Source organism: Helobdella robusta, assembly GCF_000326865.2.
Source record: "Helobdella robusta unplaced genomic scaffold HELROscaffold_23, whole genome shotgun sequence".
In the NCBI taxonomy this organism is placed as follows: Eukaryota; Metazoa; Annelida; class Clitellata; order Rhynchobdellida; family Glossiphoniidae; genus Helobdella; species Helobdella robusta.
The window spans coordinates 1,306,726-1,328,933 of record NW_008704216.1 but is presented as its reverse complement, the minus strand read 5'-3'; the positions used below and the strand labels follow the sequence as shown (position 1 = coordinate 1,328,933).

Genomic DNA, 22,208 nt, shown 5'->3' with positions numbered 1-22,208 from the left:
CACTCATACATCACACTGCTGCCGTTGCGTTACTGGCGGTATGCACAAGTACTGCTGATTCTACTATCATTTTATTATTCTCTATTACTGTTAATTTACAGTTTTCAGCTGGTAAACTTTTAGTTACAAATATGGAAAAAACAAAGCTCCTCTAAATTGTGATCGCATTCATTGATCGGTAAAATGTTCCGTACTACACATACAAATACACACACACATGTATACATATATATATACGCATATACATTGAGTTAAAACCGTCAGAGATGATTATCGATGAAAATCACAGCATGTTCCGCGTTAGTTAGCTTCTTGTTTAAATTTTCTCAAGGTAGATTTTAAATCAGTCAAGTTTCTTGAGTTAAAAACCAAAATTTCTATTTATTTTTAGCATGATAGAACATTTAAGCATGATAGAACCAAAGACTATTTTCGGTATACCTATACCACGTTCGACATCCCAATAGATACGTTGTGTATGTGGCTGAATGGTCAGGCATATATGTACTTATATATACTTGTACGCACACACACATACACATACATACATATACACACATATATGTGTGATATCTGCACATTCTTTCAAGGAAATTAAATAAAATCAAACATTTCAAAACAAACACACACATATGTATGTATACATTTATGTATTCATGTGTACACTTTTCTGTATATGTGATTTGTACGTGCATAAGGGGAAAAATACTAACAAAGTATGGACATAATGGAGGTAACGTTAACTTATAAATAAACATTAAATCAACCCTTTCAATTATACATACATACATATATATATATATATATATATATATATATATATATATATATACACGCGTACATTTTATAATCATACTATGAATACGGAAGAATGAGAATAATAACAACAATGTGAAGAGTTTATTTGATAATGCACTGCTTCGTATATACATATATACACACATACATACACACGTAAAGTAATTCTTTAACATAATAAATTAAAGATATAGTAATTAATTCATTGACGGGATTTTAACAACAAAAATAGGATGGAGAGAGCAAACAATAAACCGAATTTGAATAAGATAATAAAGTAGAATCAATCTGTCAACTTGAATTTTAGTTATTTCAAGCTGACTGAATAAAAATAATTATTTCCTAGGGAGGTTTTTTGGAACCCTTCATGCCACCTTTGAATTTCAACTTCTTCAAACATCATCCTTTTTTGAGCTGCAACCATCGGAATATTCACCTTTTTCAAATTCGTGGCATGTTTGAATGGCTATTTGTTTGTTTGTTTGTGTCTAAAAAAAATTTCAATTGGTTAATTAGTAAGTTAGGTGATATTAACTTGTATAAAAAATTACTTACTTTAAAATCATCAATTCAGCTTTATATAAGCTGCCAGCCAACCAACCATTTCAATGTCACCAATTAATCAAGCAATTAAATCGTTCAATTAACTAATCAGTCAAACAATTGTTCAATTAACAAATCAATCAACCAATCATTCATTCAATCAATCAAGAAAACCAGCAAACTAAAAGATTGAACTTACTCAAGTGTAGGAAAGTCTTCAACACTATTTACATTGGGTGCTGCCTTTTTCTTTTTTGACGACATTGGGGCCAAAGATCGTTGCTGTGATGATGAAGATGACGACTGCTGTGATGCACCAGCACCTTGCCTCATAAATGGTGGCACGTATTTAGCTGCCGGCTTAGCAGCAGCAGCTGTTGATGTAGTTGCTGAAGCAGTAGCAGCTGTAGTTGTAGCTGAGGAGGAAGACGATGATGTTTGTTGTTCTTGTTGTTTAGCTGCTGCTGCTAACTGTGCTTGCCTGACAGCAGGAGGAACATATTTCCCTGTAGGTTTCAGCGGCTCCTCATCAGATTTCTTAACAGTAGTCGATGATGCCGATGCCACTGGACCCCCATTTGAAAGAGTTGTTGTTGCTGGTACTGTAGATGGCGCTGCAGCAGAAGCTGAATATGAAAAAAAATTTGTTTGTTATGTTGTTTTTAGTAGATCAAAAACAGTCAACCAACTAATCAATGAACATTCAAGACAACAAATCAAATCGACTAACCATTCTGTTGTCTGGCACCAGGTGGAATATATTTGGCTGGTTGTTTGGGCGTTACTGATGTGGTTGTAGATGAGGTCGAAGAAGAAGAAGACGATGTTACTGCTGCTGTTGTTGATGAAGATGCAGGTGGCTGTTGTTGTTGGGGTGGTTCTTTTGGCTGTCGCTCTTCAACTGGTGTTACTGGTGATATGTTAAAAAGATTAATGATGAATGCAAGATAAATATAATACATTTTTGTACCCATAAACATGAATTTTGTTGCAATTATAGACATATTTTCAAGCAGTTTTTTCATTTAAAAGCGATAATTAGGTTGAATAGAGAAAGAGAAAAGAGATGGAAAAAACGAAAGAGAAGAGATCATACCCGGTTCACATTGGAGTTGAACGACAGGTGCAGGGATTGGCTTCCAGGGACCTTGCACAACATCCTTCTTGTCGTTTCCTTCCTCAGCATCTGATTGGCCGGTACCATTCGAATCCTGCTCTGCATCCACTTTTGCACTATTTGTTGTTATATTTCTTGGTTAACAGAATGTGCATTTTATTAGTAAAAGTTAAAATTAAATATAAAGGCATTTAGTTTAAAAGCGATGAACAATTTAATAAAACATATTTTTTATATATGTTAGTTTAATAAAAACCTTATGTTGAGACTTTGGATTTTTAAATTAGAAAAATCTTTTTCTTCTTCTTTCTCAACCTCTTTCCATTCCCCATCATCCTGTGTGTTTAATTGATAATTTTAATTTACCTTTATATAAATTAAAAAATACACTAGTCTAAAATCTATTGATGAGAAAAGTGTACTTACATTTTTACTTTTTATAACACAAAATCAAATTATTCACTGGTCTTACTTACTCAGGTACTTACTTATTTTCGTATGTTTCAATTCAATTTCAATAAAAAAAATGCAATGAATAAAAATTAAAAACAAAACCTAGAATAAATTTTAGAAAAAAATTACTTCGTCAACTTTGACGTTCAGTACGTGAGAATCCGGATAATTAGCGTTACTTTTCAGTTTCGACTTGTCCCCAGTTGCCTTCTTGGCCCCCTTCGCCAATTTTTTTTCTAACATCTGCCCAATATCGTCTGGCGTGATCCTCGTTTTGTTCGATTTCTTCTTTACTTTATCTTTTTTAGCAAAAAAATCGTCCAGATTCCCGTCTTCTGACATTTTCGAATTGATTCAGTTTTTAATTTTTGAAATTATTGCAAAATAAAATGGAAAACAAGAATAATAGCGATAGACAAATTCGCAATTCCCAAAGTGACCGACAACTTAGCACGATGTACACTTAAATACATAGTTCGAATGTAAAGACCCTAAATAAGAAATGATTTTTACAACGACCATAGACATACAAGAATATACTTGTATATTTCCAAGGATATATATCCATGTATATTTCCCGAATCACGACTATATTGCAATATTATTAAACGTAGATTTTTTATCATTTAAGTTACTATCATACTATTTTAAAGTAAATATTGATAAATTATATTAGTAAAAAACTATTATTTTATATTATGATTATTACTGACATATTCTATTGTCAGTATGCATTTCTTGTACTTCTAAATATTGTCGTAATATTTTGAACGCTCGTTACTAGCAACGCCAATTGTATAAACTTTAAACGATCTCTATATTTCAAACAAAACTGCTTCAAATGCAAACTTGGTTGGACGTTCATTCGAATGTCAACAGTAATAGAAATACTAAACTAATCCAAGTAACTACATAAATCATATTTACGACTTGCCTGCAAACAAGGGATTCAAACCTCGCTGCTAAAACCAGATATTTTCACCTTCCAAAAATTACAAATATTGCAAAAATAACAAATAATCAAGATAATAATGATTAATTGAAATAATCATGTTCGCGGTTATAACAATATTACCGTTGAACTTTATGGGACATTGATAAATAAATGATTATTTCGATAGTTAAAAAATGAATGAGTTAAACAATGATATGCGCGCTTATACACCATTATTATCTTTGTCACATCGGCAATGACTTATCACCATATTATTTTTTACACAAATTTTATCATCCTCTTCATCGTCACCATCGTCGTCACCATCATCAACTCGAGAGATAGAAAAAGCAATGTATGAAATATGAAGAAAACGAGCGACAGATGTGAACATTTTAATAGCGTACGTAATTTTGCACATTCTCTCTTTCTTTCTCACTGTCTCTCTCTGTCTCTCTCTCTCTGTCTCTCTCTCTCTATATATATATATATCAATATTTATATATATATATTCAATTTATTGATTTTCAATATTAAAAATTTGTTATTTTATATAAGATAACTTGCTGTATGTATGCAGATGAAGTCAAATTGATTTAGTGGTATAAAAATATAACTTTGAAGAAAAATAAAATACTGAGGTTCATATTAATCATATATTTTGAATTTCGTTTAAATTCTTGAATTAAACTTTATTTAAGTATCATTTTGAATCGTTTGAAATTCGTACATGAATATGGTTTGATTGTGGTTTAGCCATGTTGTAAGTGTAAGATGCATGAATGTAATTGTGAGATTAATCGATTGAAAAAACATCAACATCATCGTTATATCAGCAACAGTAAAAACAAGGTCATCATCATCGTCAGCAACAACAAATCAACCCTTGAATTACATAATCCTAAACAGCACTGCCTGCCTAAATAACAAGTTCGACGCCGTCAATATTAACATCAGATGCTCGTTTACATACAGCAATCAAATCACCAACAACAGCAACAATAACAATATGGAATAACAACAACAACAGTAATAATAATAAAATTAACAATAATAATAATAATAACTTTAGTAAATATGGAGACACCTTACACATGGGCGCTTGTATCCACCATATTGATCGTCATCGTCGTCATCTTCGTCATATTTTGTCTGAAGGCGAAATTCTGCCGAAAGTTAAAATTCGGAACTGAAGCATCGACGTTAGGAGGGAAAGTTGATGTGGACGCTGTCAAAGCTTTAGGCCACTCTTACAAAGAAAGAGTTACCCTCTCTCTTTTAATTTTGTAAAATTAGTTTCTGATTTATTTGCCTGTACAATATTTATTTAGATATTTAATTGATGACCGAATAATGACTGACTGAACAATCATATAATTAATTTTCAGGTTCAGCCGGAGTTAAACGACTTGAAAATTGACGACTGCGTGGCAAACAAGAAAGAGAAAGATGACGGAGGTGACGTTAAACTAGGTCGGGTACATTATTCCCTGGATTATGATTATAACGCTAGTGAGGTTGCTTTTAACTTTTTTTTGATTACTTTTCACGTTGTTTTTATTCAATCATTAATTTTTCACCTTTCGCTTAACACCACACAACAAACACACACATTTGTGTGCAATTTTGTTGAGGTCATTCGAAGGTGACATTCCATTTTAAGGTTTTCAGCATTCTTATCAACTTCTTTTGTTCGTCTCGTCCAAATCGGGAAGCGGGAGGATAAGAAATCGGCAAGTAAGCTGGAAATCTTCAATAAGAAACGACATATAATGATAAATTCGATCGAGTTCAACAATATATATATATATATATATATATATATATATATATATATATATATATATATATATATATATATATATATATATATAAGAAACTATTTGTAGGTATGTAAGTCCACACCACACAACGTAAAAACAGGACAGGCGAATGACAGGTTTTAAATTTTGCACAGTCTGCATTCGATCCACTTAAACCTGCAACAATAAGATAATGACATAACAACACAAAGGATGGCAATGCTACCGTCCGAGCTAGCTTTCAAACAATATATATATATACGTCTTTTAAAAAAAGTTAAATTTGTATTAATTGTAAAGGTGACCATAACGATGATTGAATGCACAGACCTACCGGCAATGGATAACAATAAATTCAGCGATCCGTACATTAAATTCTTTCTTAAGCCCGACACGAAGGCCTATCAAACTAAAGTCATCAACAAATCTCTAAATCCAGTGTTCAATGAAAATTTCTCCGTTAAGGTGATGGTGATGATGTGGATGATGATGATGGCGGTGATGACGATATTGATGTCAACAATGACGTCATTTTATGAGAACTTTAATAGAAATCGTCATCGTCGCCAACACCATTTAAAATTTCTGAATTATATCGCTAACTTAATTTAATAATCCATCCACCTCAAACTAATTCCCAATCAGATTCCCTATGCAGAACTGACGAAAAGAACATTAGGTATTCTTATATATGACCATAACCTCTTCTCCAAACACGATCAAATAGGCAAAGTTGACCTCGAGTTGTCGTCGGTTGATTTTGGGGACGTGGTTGAAAAATGGGCCCACATACAGAAGCCCGACTCTGAAAACTGCGGGGAGGTATGTCTGTAGTTAACCGTTTTGCAGTCCTGTTATAATTAATTATAATCATAATTATATTAAGAATTATGTTTGTAATTATGATTAGGATAGTAGATTAGGAAGTTTGTACTTCACGTTGCGTTACGTTCCCACTGCTGGCAAGTTAACGGTCGTCATTCTAGAAGCTAAAAATCTCAAAAAAATGGATTCAATTGGTTTGTCAGGTCAGGTTTATTTACGTACGTACGTACATGCGTAAACACACGCACGCACACACACACACACACATACATTTCGAACTCAAAATATTATGATCCCAACTAAAGATCCCTATGTAAAGATTTCTCTAATGATGGGCTCGAAAAGGATAAAAAAGAAGAAAACGTCAGTGAAGAAGAAAACCTTGAATCCGTATTACAACGAGGAGTTCATCTTTGACGTGACCTTTGACCAGATTCAGGTAATTATACTGCCATTACTACTGCTACTTTTACTACTGTCGTTACTGCTGCTATGCGGTGATGCTTGCATGTACAGAATCTACGCGTTGTGCCAACTTTCTAGTTTCTACTAAGACAAACACAGCATGATAGACTTGTATCTGAATGAATGATTGATCGATGATTGATTGAATGATTGATTATTCAATTTGACTGCCTGACATATAGATTTGATTGATTAATCGTTAGATTAATCCATCCATTGAACGAATTCCATCAGAAAACATCCCTGATCATATCTGTAATCGACTACGACCTAATCGGAAAATCGGAAACAATGGGCGCCATAACGGTGGGGTGCAATTCTACGGGATCACCTCTTAAACATTGGTCAGAAATGTTGAGCAACCCCCGACGGCCAATCGCGCAATGGCACGAGTTGGAAATGCCAAAAGATGAGAGAAAAAAATGATAACCCCTACCCCGATTCTCATTTGCTGAGTTTTTGATTCTGCATGTATGTTAATTGCCTCCTTGCAATTTAATTGTGTTTCCGCAATAATGAAATTCAAATTTATTTCTTTGATTGTAAAAAAAAACTTGAATGAGATTTACTGTCAGTTTGTATCCTAATACGTATAAATCAGCGATCAAGGATGACGACGATGATGACTGTTACCCATTTAACGTTGTCACCATCATCAACATCATCATCTTATTTGTCCTCATTTTAATATTATCCACATGTTCGTAGAACTAACAACATATGATATTAATACTTTAAATTTTTATTAATTAACTTTGTATCACGAATTATTTTATTTTTTTGAATGAGGAAACTAACTGCCTACGATCATCGAAATCTACTACATTCTAATTAAATTTCCATTTTTTAAAGACTTTTTTTTATAAAATATGTTGATTTTTTTCAAATTATATATTTTAACATACATGTATATTACTATTATTTGAAATATAAATGTTTTTTGCAACAAAATTTACTATTAATGAATATATATAAAGTTGAAATATAACTGATTTATTTATCAGTAATTACAAATCACAAAAGTATGACTTTTCAAATCCAAATATCATATAATGTGAATATATATAAACACACACACATTTCAGTAACATAAATCTCTAATAATAAAGCGCCAGAGGATTAATAAATTTAAATTTATCAAGCATAGAACCGATGTCTATTTAAACTGAAGGTACGTTGTTCTAAAATCATTTTTCTTAGTTGTTTCCGTTCGGTTGTTTGGTGATTTTGGCCGTCTGAAACAGTGGAGAAGGTTTTAAATTAGTTTTTTGAGATATTAAAACGCATTTTTGAAATAAATCGTTAAACATTTCTTGTTAAATCTTCTTAAAATGGAGTCATTTGGAGAAAACGGCATTCTCATTTAATTTAAATTGTAATTTAATTAATTTAATTTAATTAATATTTAATTTAATTAAATTTTAAATTTTCATTTTTAGTGAACTGACTACCTATATTATTTTAATATTTAATTTAAGCTCATTTTTTGTATTTAAAAATTAATTGTTTGAATATCAATATTTGACAATTCATTTGACAGCTAAAATCTAATTTTTGGTTTCAGTTGGTTTTGTTATTTAAAATTTAACAAAACCATTTAATTTAATTTTAAATGTTACATGTGTTTTTTTTTTGGTAAATTTAATTTTTTTTTAGTAAATTTAAACTTTAAAGTCATGTCTTATCTTTAATAAATCAATTCCTATTAAAAAATAATTTAATTAAACATTTTTTTCCAAAATTGATTTTCATAAAAAATGCTTTCAAATTTTAGAATTGCAATTAGAAAAAAGGACAAAAAGATAAAACCCTGAAATATAAAAGATGGCTTGTGGAGCAACTCTAAAACGACATCACGAATTCGATGCTTTGTTAGGGTCACCTGGTGGCTGTTCCCCAAAAAGAACCTGCCTAAATTATGATATCTTCAATAGTGATGATTCTAACTCGCAGTTGTACAACCAGCAATCAAATAGTCAGGCATTCATAGATGCAGCTCATAAACTCAATAATGGTTGGTGGTACACAGTTTACATTTTTTAATTTAATTTAATTCAATGGTTTGGTTTCCAATATTTTCAAATTTATTTACTTATTGTTGTTGTACATGAATTTGCATTAAAAACAGAGCGCCTGTCAGCAAAGCTGCACCAGAACAGCCTTCATTTATCTCCCTCTCATTTCTCACCATCTTCACCATTGTCCAGTTTAAAGAGATCAAGCGCATTCAATACACGCACCTCAAAGATTAACACCAATGGAGAAATAGATGATATTGATAATGATGACGATGTGGAAGGGAATGCCATCAAAAAAATCTTAATTGATGCCACGGCAGCAACAGCTTTTAGTAAATCCCCATCAACATTTCAATCTACATCATCACTTACTTCGCCGTCGTTCATCTATCCGTCTTTGTCATCTCCACAGACTCCGCTGTCTACAAAATGCAAAACTGAAATTAGACAGGCAGAAAGGCTAATGATGTCTGAGATAGCTCCTGTTAATTTACTTAACCTCTACAGAACAGCTCAAAAATCAGTGATGGGAAATCAGAAAAACGTGGATGAACTTAAAAATAAGACAGTCTCGCTTAAAACGGTTGACTTCATTAGGAATGCAATCCTTGAGGAACATGAGACTAAAGTGAAAGAGTTGTTTGACAAAATTCTTGCTGATAAACTATCTGGTTAGAAATTTTTTTGTTTTTTAAATTTTGTCTTTCTGATAGACAGTGCTTTAAACAAATAACAATTTTATTATTTTTATCAATTCCTTTTTATATTTAACTATAATTAACATTTTATTATTAAATTCATTACAATTAATTATTATTCTGACTTTCCTTAACACAGAGCAATATGAATCACTTGTGAAGTTCAACAATGATCAGATTAGTAGAAAGTTCAGAATGGCTGGCTGCATAAGTGGCTACAATAGGAATAACTTTTTGCCACCACCGTCGTTTGGTAATGCTTATTCCTTCAACGTTGACTCTAACAATTCTTGTTACAACTCTGTTGATGAGATCAGTGAGGAGTATTTTCACTGCAGTTGTTGGTATTTTTTAAAATGTTTCTATAATTTTTGATACATTTATTTGTGAACATCTTTTTTTCCTGAATATTGATCAATTTGTTTTTATTAATACAATTTAATTTCAATTTAATTTCTTGTTAAATACTGACTTTTGTTAATTTATATTTTTTTTCTATACAGATTTGTCCTAGATGGTCACATTGGCTGTATCCGCGCGCGCGCCTATGTGTGGTTGTTTTTCATTACAAACAATTATAATTCAGACTAAAATGTTTATGTATAGTTGCACAACTTGATGGAAAATTAATTTTATGCAAATTGCTGACTCGTTTTTATACATGCATACGTGAGCCATATATACGTATATATATATATTTATATATATATATATTTATTTATTTATATATGTATGTATATATATGCAGTATTGTATGAATTTTAGAATTCATACAATATTGTATAAAATATTGTCTCCTTTCAATATATATATATATATATATATATATATATATATATATGTGTGTGTGTGTGTGTGTGTGTATATATAAATAAATGCTGGGTTTAGACTATCATAAATACAATTATTTATAAAGATCGCTGCATTTTCGGCATTATTCAACTTGTAGTTGAGTTTCTCAATTTCAAAATTGAGAAACTCAACTACAAGTTGAACAGTGATCTTTATAAATAATTGTATAAATAAATGCATGCAAACAACCACACACACACACACGTGAACATACATAAGCATATTATTTTGGGTATAATTTAATGTGTGTATTACGTTTGACTATATTTCTTAACCGTCTCTATCAGTTATTTAATTTTTGCATGTTGCTTTATCAATTGGTTGGTTAACTGAACAATCACTTAATATGATTTGTCGCGATTTCATTTCGAAAATTTAAATTCTTTAATGTTTATTTTGGTACTTTTGCTATTATTTTCAATCATTATGTTTCAATTTTTGTGTAAATTTTTTTTCGTTCACGCACGGTTGTACATTATGAATACTGATTTGTGAGTTCTGGTGAGATAGTACTGATTAAGTTTTGTGAGTTCTGGTGAGATAGTTTTGGGTCGGTTTTTTGTCTGGTCTCTTCCTTTCTACGTGCTAGCTTGAGTATTTCAAGGGGAGGCCCATTTATTAATATACAACACTTTCTTATGGGTTGAAGCAGGGATATGCAAAGAATCTCAATTTTTCAACTTTTAATTATTTTCGGTAATGTCGATTTTATTTTTTTAAATTTATACCAAGTAAAAGTCATTAATTACCAAATTTAATAACAATTAAACAAAATTAAAATTTTAACATTTTAAATAAAAGCAAAATTCTGTAATTAGTAAATATACAATCGTTAATATACCACATAACTGGAATAAATATAACGGCCTTTGCTCACTTTTAATGGTCTAACAAGGAGCTTACTTCCGTAAGGGAGTTGAAGGGTTATTTTTTTATCGTTCGAGTCAAAATTAATGATCGTGTATTTATTTCGGAATATTGCTTTTATTTAAAAGGTTTTCAATTTAATTTTTTTTAATTATTATTCAGTGTGACAATTAATTACTTTTATTAATTTACAAAATTAATTACAACTGTAATCAGAGCTACACATATGTACACTGATTACAGTTGTTTTTACAATGAGTTTATATAATATATATATATAGCGAGCAAAATTTTAATATAAAAGCGCTTATAAACCTACGCATATTGACTCAGCTTGGCTTGGCTCGGCTTGGAATCGGATGTTAAGCAAGGTGTGATCTCAAACTATTTTGAATTCTCCCCGAAAAATTTGAACCACGGCTTGCACATGTAGCACTGATTACTGTTGCCTTTATAATGAATTTATATTATATATAATAAATTGGCGTTGGCTTTTCGACTGACACTCAGAAGTTCGAATGAAATCTTGTATGCCGATCTGAATGTGGTGGTCGGTGCAATGGATATCAGTAACGACGATTTTTGAAAAAAGGTTAAGTTTCGTTTTTTTTATTTCTCATTCCTTCATTTATATTGAAATTTTAAAAGTCGATTAGCTTTCCATAAAATTATTACTTTGTAATTTTTTCTTTCAATAGCTAATAACAAAATCGAATCAAAGTTTAAATGAATATAAAGAAATTAGTCACGAATTAACAAAGCGAACCCATTGAAATGATCACTAGCCGTTTATAAATTTTTTAACTAGTCTAAAAAATTAGATGTCTTTCTCTCTGAAAATAAATTTAATTTTGTAAGCTTTAATGTAAATATGGACACAGGCACTAGAGATTTTTACATTGGGTTATCTCTGGCTGTCAGTTCAAGCATTTTCATTGGTTCCAGTTTCATTTTAAAGAAGAAGGGCTTATTGAAACTTTCTCACAGAGCTGGTAAAACTAACTAAACTAAAGATTTATGTTTTTATGTAATAATTTTGTAAAATTTATCTTCACATTGTTGGTTGGAGAGCTCATTCATTTCATAACCTAAGTAAATGAGTGCTAGTTGTTTAAAAGTGAATTTTTTTTAAAATTAATTCTTGGTCATGAATCTTAAAATCCAAGTGATCTCTCATCTTAATCAACCCAAAATAAATGATAGCAGTTTTAAGGGTTTCTAAGAAGAAAGTAAGGTAACTCTTTAGTCTTTAACTAAAAAGTCATAAGAAAACTCATTAATAATAACTCAAAGAACTAATTCTAATATTTCTAACTAAAGGCTAAAAACAGAAACACTAAAAAATCATTTTATATATTAAGAATACCAAAGCTTATTTTTAATTAAAATAGTAGTCAATGTATAATCTTTTTACAACATGATAATTTTACAGCATCAAATTTACTTCTCCTCAAGGTTCTGGTGGCTTTGGTTACCTGAAGGAATGGATGTGGTGGGCTGGATTGATTTTAAGTTTGTGCCGGTTAATTATTTATTTTATGGAACACTCAAAAATATTTCAGAATATGTTTTTACTATTTTATTTTAAAATTATAATTTGTCAATGAAAATTCAATAAAATATATAAATTTTTTTCCCTGTATGATTTAATAAAACTATAATATTATCAAATTACTACATACTATTCATTAATTAATAATTTATTTTTTTTTACTAATAATTAAATTACAAATTTATTTATTTTTAACAATTTCCTCAAAATAGTGGGTATTGGGGAAGCAGCAAATTTTGTTGCATATGCATTTGCTCCTGCTACCTTAGTAACACCTCTTGGAGCACTCAGCGTCCTCTTTAGGTATTTTTTTCTTAAAATCATTCAATATATCAATTAGTTAATTAATTTAATTAATTAATTAATTAATCAATCGATCAATCAACTAGTTTATTAATTAAATTATGTTATAGTTTATTAGTTAAATTAGTCATTTTTTATATTTGAGTTATATTTTGAGTGTGAGTTATATTTTAGTTTGGTTATATTATTTATTTCTAGTTGAGCCAAATGTACAAACATTGAACTTATGATGATGAAAATGTCGTCCATTGTAATGTCATTGCATACATTTTGCTACAATGGTGGTACTATGATAAATTACAACATTATTTCTTTTTAGCTTCTGGTTCTACCTTATACTTTAATATCTTTTTGTTCAAGTGTCACATATTTTTTATAGCTCTATTTTTTTTTAAATTTAACAGCGCTTTTTTGGCCTCCAAATGGTTGAATGAAAAATTGAACATCCTGGGCAAAGTTGGATGTTTGGTGTGTCTGCTGGGGTCCACTTTCGTTGTCCTGCATTCCCCGAAAGAACAGGAAGTGAAGTCACTTCAGGATCTCCAGTACAGACTGGCTGATCCTGGTTGGTTCAAATTGGTTTTTTAAGAATTATTTAACAATGAATGAGACAATTGTTACTGTATTACAATTCATTTTAATTTTAAAATTTCTACCAATATTTTCACTGAAGCAAAGAATTATTAACATCACAATGTAATGTTTCTACACAGCCACATCAATCTTAATTAGAAACATCGAACTAATTTAAAAAATAGTTTTTGATTTGTAATTTAAACAAAAAACTTACCATGCAGGCTTCATATCATACTCAATAGTCGTCCTAATTCTTTCACTGACCCTGATTTTCTTTGTTGGGCCCCGGCTTGGTTCAACTAATCCTCTCATCTATGTAACAATTACTGGTACGATTGGCTCTTTATCTGTTATGGGCTGCAAAGGTTTAGGAGTTGGTATTAAGGAGATCATTGGTGGAAATACGCACGAGTTCGTATTATTTGTATTTCTATAGCTTGTATTTACATCAATACTTCAACACAGCACATCCCTATTTTAACTAATTTTCCCCAGATTGGGCAATTGGTTCTTCTGGATTCTGTTAATAAGCGTGGTCTTCTTCATAAGTGTCCAGATGGTGTATTTAAATAAGGCACTGGACCTTTTCAACACTGCAGTTGTTACTCCAATGTTGTACGTTGTATTCACTGGCTGTGTTATATTGGCATCTGGTATTTTGTACAAGGTTTTTTTTTATTACGTCGTGTATGTGTTTGTGTGTCTGTGTGGTGTTTGGTATTGTATTTGCGTGTGTATGTGTACAGGTTTGTAACACGTTTCAAATAATTGTTTGTGTGTGTGAGAGAGAACGTGTGTATGTGTGTGTGTGTGTGTGTGTTATGTACGTGTGTGTACGCATGATAAAATTAACATTATCTCGTCATCTTCACTACCATCACTATGATCATTATTAATTATCATAATGGTTATTATCCTTACCAAAAAGGCCAATATAACAAAAAAAAACAAAAACATAGGAATGGTCGAAATTACCAGCAGAGGACATTGTGGGAAATTTGTGTGGATTCCTGACCATTATCTCAGGGATTTTCCTCCTACAAGCTTTCAAAGATCTCAATATCTCTCTTCCTCATCTGTCCTCTATGCTTTACAATGATAACAACAGTAATAATAATAATATTAATAATAATAATGGTAATAATAGTAATAGTGGCAGTCAATGTACTAAAGATTACTTGCACCAATACAAAAATGGGTTTTTCCACAAATTCAAATACGGAACAGACAAGAAGCATAAATTGTCCAGTTCCAATGTCGAGGACGGCGCTATTGAGCATCTAATAGAACGTGAAAGTGGGGATTCCCGAACCGGAAATGGAAGTTCTCGAACCGGAAACTACCACCACAGTGGCCGCCATAACGACGACGACGATGATGATTTTGAATGCCGTAATGATAGTGATAGCTATCAACAGCATTATTATCACGATGATAATGATGTTTACAATGAGAAACGCTTGAATAATAATAATAAAAACAATAAAAATAGTAATTTTGATAACGATTATCATTCTCGAAGTACAGGTGATTACAAAGATAACCGTAGCCATCATTCTTTTCATCATGTCAGGACCGGATCATATTCATAATCAGTCCCTAGAAAGAGAAAGTTGAGGAAGTGGGGTCATTCGGCATGTACCTTTAGGTTCTCTAAGGGGAGTTGAAGGGCCCTATTCACAATCATAATAAATTAATATAATTATATATTATATATCGTGATAATGATGCTGTATATATTATAATATAATTATAATAAAATTATTTTTTCACTCTTAACATTTTTTAATCTTCAGTTTTAGTAGTGAAGGTAATGTTTAGTGTCGATGGGGTGAGCGCGCGCATTCTAATCATGGTAAATCTTTTAAATAAATTATGTTAATGAGGTGGTCGATGGTGCGATCCGTGAACATTCATGATCTGATTAATTAGTATTCATGAGATGACAAACAAACCAACTAATCAGCTGAGAGCTTGCCTAATATTGCATATTGAATAATATTGCAGTAATAATGATTAATTTGTACATGTATGTTAATTTATGTTGTGCACATAATATGTATATAATCGTAATCAATATCGAAGATTGATTTAGTTAATTAATTAATAATTCATCTAATTTATTTATTCGTTGCTTACTTAGATTCAATTTTTTACACGTTTGTAAATAAATTCCTACTCATTCCTGCGGACTTAACTTACTTATTATCTGATTAACATCATTCGTAACTGGTTGCTAATCTAGGAACACAAAATAGCCAGGGAACACAAAATAGACAATCAATCCTCAATAGTCTCAATCCGTTATGGATCTGACTTTTTATTCCATTCAGCTTCCTTCTGCCTCCAACCCGATCCATCCATTGGAACGTAAAATAGACACACAAACTCTAATGACTATGATGGAATAACGCAAGAAAATAACAAGAAAAAAAACTGCTAGCACGCTAATGGCGTTAATGATGACAATAAACTGAGCAATTATGCAATTGAAGTTTGAATATATATATAAAAAAAGCTGTTAAATAGATTAGCGAATGAATAAACCGTGTTAAACGAATTAGCAACATGGCAAATCAAATTCTTTCTTTCTCTCTCTCTCTCTCTCTCTATATATATATATATATATATATAGATTTTATAAATTTATGATAATATAATAGTAATAATATATATGTATAGTTATATATATATACGAATGTATGTCACATACATACATATACAGACATACGTACATATATTTGAAATGAAATTTGAACGTGAAAAGCAGAACTCAGAAATAAAAGTAGGGCAATTTTTATCAAGATATATATTTTAAATGATAAGTTAAATATATATGTATATAATATATATGTGTGTGTGTGTGTGTTTGTGTACGTATGTATAAATCACATGATTTGTCAGAAGCATAAGTGTGAACAAAATAAAACTCTTGAATGAATGATTTACAAATTTTGATAAAAAAATTTCTGCAAATAAGGAAATTATCGATGTAGTACAACACAATCACATGATTATATTAAAATTTTATGTGTACATGCATGTATGTATGTATGTGTGCGTATATGTATGTATGTATGTGTGTGCGTATATGTATGTATGTATGTGTGTGCGTATATGTATGTATGTATGTGTGTGTATGTGTGAACCGGTTTTGATCAAAATGCCATAGCGGGTGCAAGCAGTCATTTCAAGGTTTAACTTTTATTTATATAATTGGTCCCACATAGCCGGGTAAAAGTATTTAAATATTTAAAAATATTTTAAAGCTCCATACAGAATACAAAAGGCATTATTGAACCTCTGTAGTAATAACAATGCATGGATGTATGTGTGTATGTAAGTATGTATGTATGAATTTATGTTAATTTGTATGTATGTACGTATATATGGTCCCCTTGTTGATAAGCTCCTTATGTGGGAGCTAAAATCAATTTCAGGTTCCAGTGTTTATTTATGTTTGGGGTTCCTGCACAGATAGGTACTTTGTTGCTCCCTCCATAATACAAAATGCATTGAATCTTTGTAATAATATTGAAATGTACGTATATATGTATGTATGTGAGTTCTAATGTATGTATGTGAGTTTGAATGTATGTATGTGTAATTGTGCGCGACCTACTCAAGTGTACATATACTATAACTGACGACAACAGAAGAAAAACATTTCACATCATGGTTTTATATGTCATGTTCATCACATATATATAATGCATAATCCTATACAAACATGCATGCATAACCCTATACAAACATGCATGCATAATCGTATACAAACATGCATGTATAATTGTATACAAACATACATATATAATCGTATACAAACATACACACGTACATTCAAATAAATGAATAAATAGTGAAAATGTATGAAAATTGTAAAAGAACTGAATAAACGAACAGCTATTAGCATAAGAAAGATTGTTTCTTTTTAAGTATTATGTAAGTTACGTAATAATATAAATAATAAATTATGAATACAATTGATGAATTAATTAATTATTATGACGAAACCACTGCAATTAAGTAGAAGGTAGACAAATAGGTGAAATTAAAAAATAAATTTTTTGAAAATAAATGGAAAAAATTATTATATAAAATAAAATGCATCATCGTCGTCATTATCATTAAACTTATCGTTGTCATCATCATCACCATCGCCGTCATCATTATCATCATCAGAGGAATGGATTATTGGACGAAAATGTGAAATTTTGGCTGCAGTTGCTAGTAGCTGTGAAGCTTTCATCGTTGTTGTTGTTGCCTTGCTTGAAAAATAATTCTCTGTCGTTTTTGTTGCATGAAGATGTTGTCGTTGTACAGAGTGATTGTAGGTTATTATCCTTTTCTTGGGCGTTGTTAAACGCTGCTATCGTTTGCCGATGTGGAAATGATATGAACTGCTGGTGGGGATAGTTTGTAGTAGTGGAGGTTGGTTTGGCCTGGCTGGAAAAATCCAAAAATGGATTTGATGGCGACATCATTAATGTAGGAGGATTAGCCATTGAGGACGATGTAGCTGAGACAATTGCCGTTTGTTGTTTGCCAGCAGGCCAGCCGTTCAAATTCAAATCGGCAAAAGCCAGAGAGGGAATGGTTGAATAATTGTTCAGTGTCATTGCTGTTGAAGTTGTTGAAGCGTTGTCGGATGAAAAAGTTGGCATCTGAAAGTTGTTAAACTCTGCCCAGGGGTCATAATTTTTATTACTACTGCTCTGTTTGAGACTGTCGTTGGTTACATCATAAATACTATCATTAGTAGCAGTAGAATTAGTAGCATCTGTAGCCGTAGTAGTAGAATTAGTAGTAGCGATATTGATTAAATCATTACTGCCATTTCTAGAAGTATCTTCGAAAATTGACCAAGGATCAAAAGCATTGAAATTGTTAGAAGTGACCTTGTTGCTCGTGTCGTTTGAGCTTTTGCTGGCGTCATTAATGTTGTTGGTTGTTGTCATTGATGTGTTGTTTGACGTGTCAAATACATTATCGTCCCATAGAAGATTGAAATCATTGCTGTTGTTGATGTTATTGTTGATCAGGCTGTTGTTGTTGTTGTTGCTGCTCGGAGGTGGAGAGCTCTGTGAACTTAAGGCTATTGATAGTAGCGTAACTTTTTGCTTCGGTTTGTCATCGACTTCTGTTTCTGAAGTTGTTGTTTTTGATGTGGATGCCTTTGATTTTGTTGTTTTTGATGTTGCGGCCATTGTTGATGTCTTTGTTGCTTTGTTATCAGCATTGTGCTTAGATCCTGCGTGGGAGTTTACTTCTGATTGATTAGTCCCAACTTCATTGCCAGTTAATACATCAATATTTATCAGCTCATCATCATCATCTGCACTATGTTTTGTTGTTGTTGCTGTTGTTGATTTGGAGTGGTTGTTGATTCCCCAGGCAATGTCGATGTTTGCATTTTCAAGAGCAATTTTGCTTTCTTGTAAAGCAAGTTGAAATTTTAAATCATCCTTCATTCGTTCTTTCTTCTCCCGTTCATACTCCTCTTTACTGATAGCCAGGGCAAGTTTTAATTGGACGTCATCGTCAACATCATCATTGTCGTCGACGTCACCCTTGTGTGGATTGTTGGCTGGAGTGTTGATGTTTAGTTTGGGTCCTCTCGATTTTGTGGCGTGCTGTCTGGTAGGTGTGGCCGAGTGAGACCTCAGTGCGCCGCCAGTGTCTAATGTGCATGAAAGTTTTTAGGAGATTAGAAATTATTATTTTTTTTATCATAACATTTCTCTTTTTATAATCTGATTTCTCAGTAAAATATTAATCTAACAAGTTTATAATTACAAAAATAAAATAATGAAAAAATTGAAGAAAAAAACTCACTTATAATTTTTTCATCAGCTTTTTTAAGAACAGGAGATGTGATGCCTGTATTTTTAGCAAAAGTTCGTTTGGCGGCAAGCATTTTTGTTCTCTCATTTTGTAGCCTATCTTTATCTGTCAACAGTGACACTAACTGTTTGGCTTTTGTACTAATTTGTGTCCCCACATCATAGCCATCATAATATAGGTCTATGTTATTTAGTTGTTTAATTAGGTCTATTTTCTCTTGGCTGTACAAGGCAACCTAGTAATTTGTACATTAAAATTTAATATATTTCATATGAATAAATAAAATAGTTACATTTTTTAAATTCAATTATGTTGCAAGTTAATAAATTTATTACTTAATTGTGGAAAGTAATTAACTGTAAGTTTTAAAAAACCTTTTCACTGCCACATTTCACAAGATGATCAAGAACAATCAGTGACTTGTACAGATGTCTCCATTGTTTCTCACCATCACTCAACCTCTTCCAGATTATTCCTAATATTTCAACGACGGCCACCGCATGATACGACAGTTCAGCTATCTCGTCCAACTGTTTTGGCGTTGGACCTCCAGGATCGTTTGACGTAGCTTCCCTAATTTTAACTTCGGCGAAAGTGTACTGCTTAACGACATTTTTTATTTTTCTTGTCACTTTATTGGCCATTAACTTTTTTTATTTTCTATAATTTAATAAACTGTTTATTTATTTATTTATTACATAATTATTTTATCTTAAAGAAAATAGTCTAAATATTTTGTGCAGTCAAAATAGATGGAGATTAACAATTCGAAAGATTTAAACCAAAATTGTGGGTAAATGGGTCGGGCTATTTTATTTCATTGGTTGATTGGCTTATTGGCTTACTTACAAAGTTGTTTGGGTTTTAATGAGCAAGCTATATGAGATATTTATTTGACTCAATATATTTAAAACAGTAATTCTCTTTAATTTTTAATCATATACACTCCTAAAAAGTTCTCGAAGGATAATCCACTTATTCATTTAGTAAGAATAGTTCACAACATGTAATGACTAAATTAGCACAAAAAACAGAAATTTTTGTACATGCATATATACAAAGTAAATCAAGAAATACCAAAAATTATATAACTAAATTAAAAAAATATCTAAAAATCAGTCAGCATTTAATATATGCTGACTCCCAACACATCCCACATTTTTTTTAGCGTAGTAGTAAATGAATGTTAGAACGAAGGAACAAACGAATAAATGATTGGTTGAATGATTGATCACTCTGTGTTGATGAAGAAAGAGAGAAAGAGAAGATTCTCATCAGAAAGCATAGCGGTGCCTGCATCTCAAATTGCTTACTTTTTACAAATAATCCTATCTACTTATCCAATAACCTTAACTAATGATATCTCAAATTCTTAATGAGTATAACTTAACTACCTATAAAATTAAATTACTCTCAACCTTGTAAAAAAGAATTTGATAGGAATTGAATAGGTAATGATTATACTTGCTAGTTCACCATCACAGTTAAATAACTATACAGCTAAATTGACGTCATTTCCTCCAACGACAAAAAATAAGAAATTCTGATTGGCTGGTGTGATCTGCTATACATGATAGTTTTTGTATAATGATTAACAGTAATCAACATAGATTTGGCAAGAAATTTAGTTAAATTTTTTTTTAAATGTCAAGGTCGGTTTGTTTGATGTGTTTTTGCTAAATCAAAAACATCGAGGACGTGATTATGTATGGGCTTATGTACGTGAACATGTTCGCGTGTATATATGAGAGAAATGAGAAAAGGAAGAGTTGAACATAACAACAACAACAACCATGCTAATCAAGCTAATTGACGCTAACAACAGTCGATCCTTTACCAGACGATCCTTTGAAACTTTCTGATATTATATAAACCAATTATAAAACAGTAAATAATTTTACATATGTACGCACGCAGTTTAAATTTTTCTGAGAGAATTCAAAATAATTTTAGACCACATCATAACACAAAGTACAATTTGAATGCGTAAATATAACAATATAAATGTATAATAACTACATATATCTATCTATCTATTTCTTTATTTAGTTTTGTGTGCATAAGATGTTTGGTGAAAATTATTTGATAGGAATTGAGTATAACCTTTATACAGGCTGATTAACGACCTTGCAGTAAAATAACTACTGTTAACATGACGTCATTTCGTGCGACAATTTCGCAACGATATACCCATCCTATTTTAAAAGTTTTATTTGATGTTTTCTAATCAGTCAGGTCACAATCATCATCATCGATAACGCAATGAAATCAAATTGAGAATTTTTTTAATTTTTGAAAAAAGTATCTATAGATTCACTTTATGATACTACATTTTTTCAATAAGATACTGTTCAATAAGATACTGTACTATATACTAATCCAACTTTGTCGCGGAATGTCAGCGAGAATGAAAAAATCTAACAAATGACTAAAATGTATTATTAAAGAACTAAAAAAAGTCTAATAAACGTTACATCTTCAAATAATTATTTTTATTAAGTTAATATAAGATCGAAAATACAATTACAATACAAATTTTTTATTACATGTCACTGAATTAA

At 31.1% G+C, this 22,208-nt stretch overlaps 5 protein-coding genes across 5 annotated transcripts; 3 read left to right on the top strand and 2 right to left on the bottom strand.

The window, feature by feature from the left end:
• Positions 1–153: 153 nt before the first annotated feature.
• On the bottom strand, positions 154–3,347 carry HELRODRAFT_191670 (hypothetical protein). The gene is made up of 8 exons (XM_009018982.1): positions 3,041–3,347; positions 2,715–2,794; positions 2,438–2,574; positions 2,072–2,251; positions 1,541–1,967; positions 820–1,286; positions 238–781; positions 154–207 (listed from the first exon to the last, which is right to left on the bottom strand). Exons 1-6 carry the CDS (start codon positions 3,251–3,253, stop codon positions 1,265–1,267), a joined length of 1,059 nt encoding a protein of 352 aa, XP_009017230.1. The 5' UTR covers positions 3,254–3,347; the 3' UTR covers positions 154–207; positions 238–781; positions 820–1,264.
• A 1,575-nt stretch (positions 3,348–4,922) lies between these two features.
• Syt1e (synaptotagmin 1e) lies at positions 4,923–7,363 on the top strand (the record flags this gene model as incomplete). Its single annotated transcript, XM_009018981.1, has 7 exons — positions 4,923–5,108; positions 5,234–5,362; positions 5,948–6,112; positions 6,293–6,469; positions 6,558–6,675; positions 6,778–6,911; positions 7,172–7,363. 7 exons carry the CDS (start codon positions 4,923–4,925, stop codon positions 7,361–7,363), a joined length of 1,101 nt encoding a protein of 366 aa, XP_009017229.1.
• Positions 7,364–8,761: 1,398 nt separating this feature from the next.
• On the top strand, positions 8,762–10,667 carry HELRODRAFT_191669 (hypothetical protein; the record flags this gene model as incomplete). Its single annotated transcript, XM_009018980.1, has 4 exons — positions 8,762–8,951; positions 9,066–9,626; positions 9,793–9,993; positions 10,570–10,667. The coding sequence occupies 4 exons, from the start codon at positions 8,762–8,764 to the stop codon at positions 10,665–10,667; spliced, it is 1,050 nt and encodes a 349-aa protein (XP_009017228.1).
• A 1,570-nt stretch (positions 10,668–12,237) lies between these two features.
• HELRODRAFT_141893 (hypothetical protein) lies at positions 12,238–14,933 on the top strand (the record flags this gene model as incomplete). Its single annotated transcript, XM_009018979.1, has 7 exons — positions 12,238–12,364; positions 12,828–12,884; positions 13,137–13,227; positions 13,632–13,792; positions 14,025–14,214; positions 14,299–14,470; positions 14,763–14,933. Coding segments are annotated over 7 exons (969 nt in total), but the record flags the coding sequence as incomplete, so codon positions are not given.
• Positions 14,934–19,690: 4,757 nt separating this feature from the next.
• HELRODRAFT_152254 (hypothetical protein) lies at positions 19,691–20,294 on the bottom strand (the record flags this gene model as incomplete). Its single annotated transcript, XM_009018978.1, has 2 exons — positions 19,691–19,882; positions 20,022–20,294. Coding segments are annotated over 2 exons (465 nt in total), but the record flags the coding sequence as incomplete, so codon positions are not given.
• Positions 20,295–22,208: the final 1,914 nt, after the last annotated feature.

Bases quoted from the DNA above. Each gene is read 5' to 3' on its own strand.
- HELRODRAFT_191670 (XM_009018982.1), bottom strand. From the start codon at position 3,253: ATGTCAGAAGACGGGAATCTGGACGATTTTTTTGCTAAAAAAGATAAA. The intron at 2,795-3,040 runs GTAATTTTTTTC...TTAAACACACAG, and splicing joins TGAACGTCAAAGTTGACGAA to GATGATGGGGAATGGAAAGA. The intron at 1,287-1,540 runs GTAAGTTCAATC...AATTTTTTTTAG, and splicing joins GAAGACTTTCCTACACTTGA to ACACAAACAAACAAACAAAT.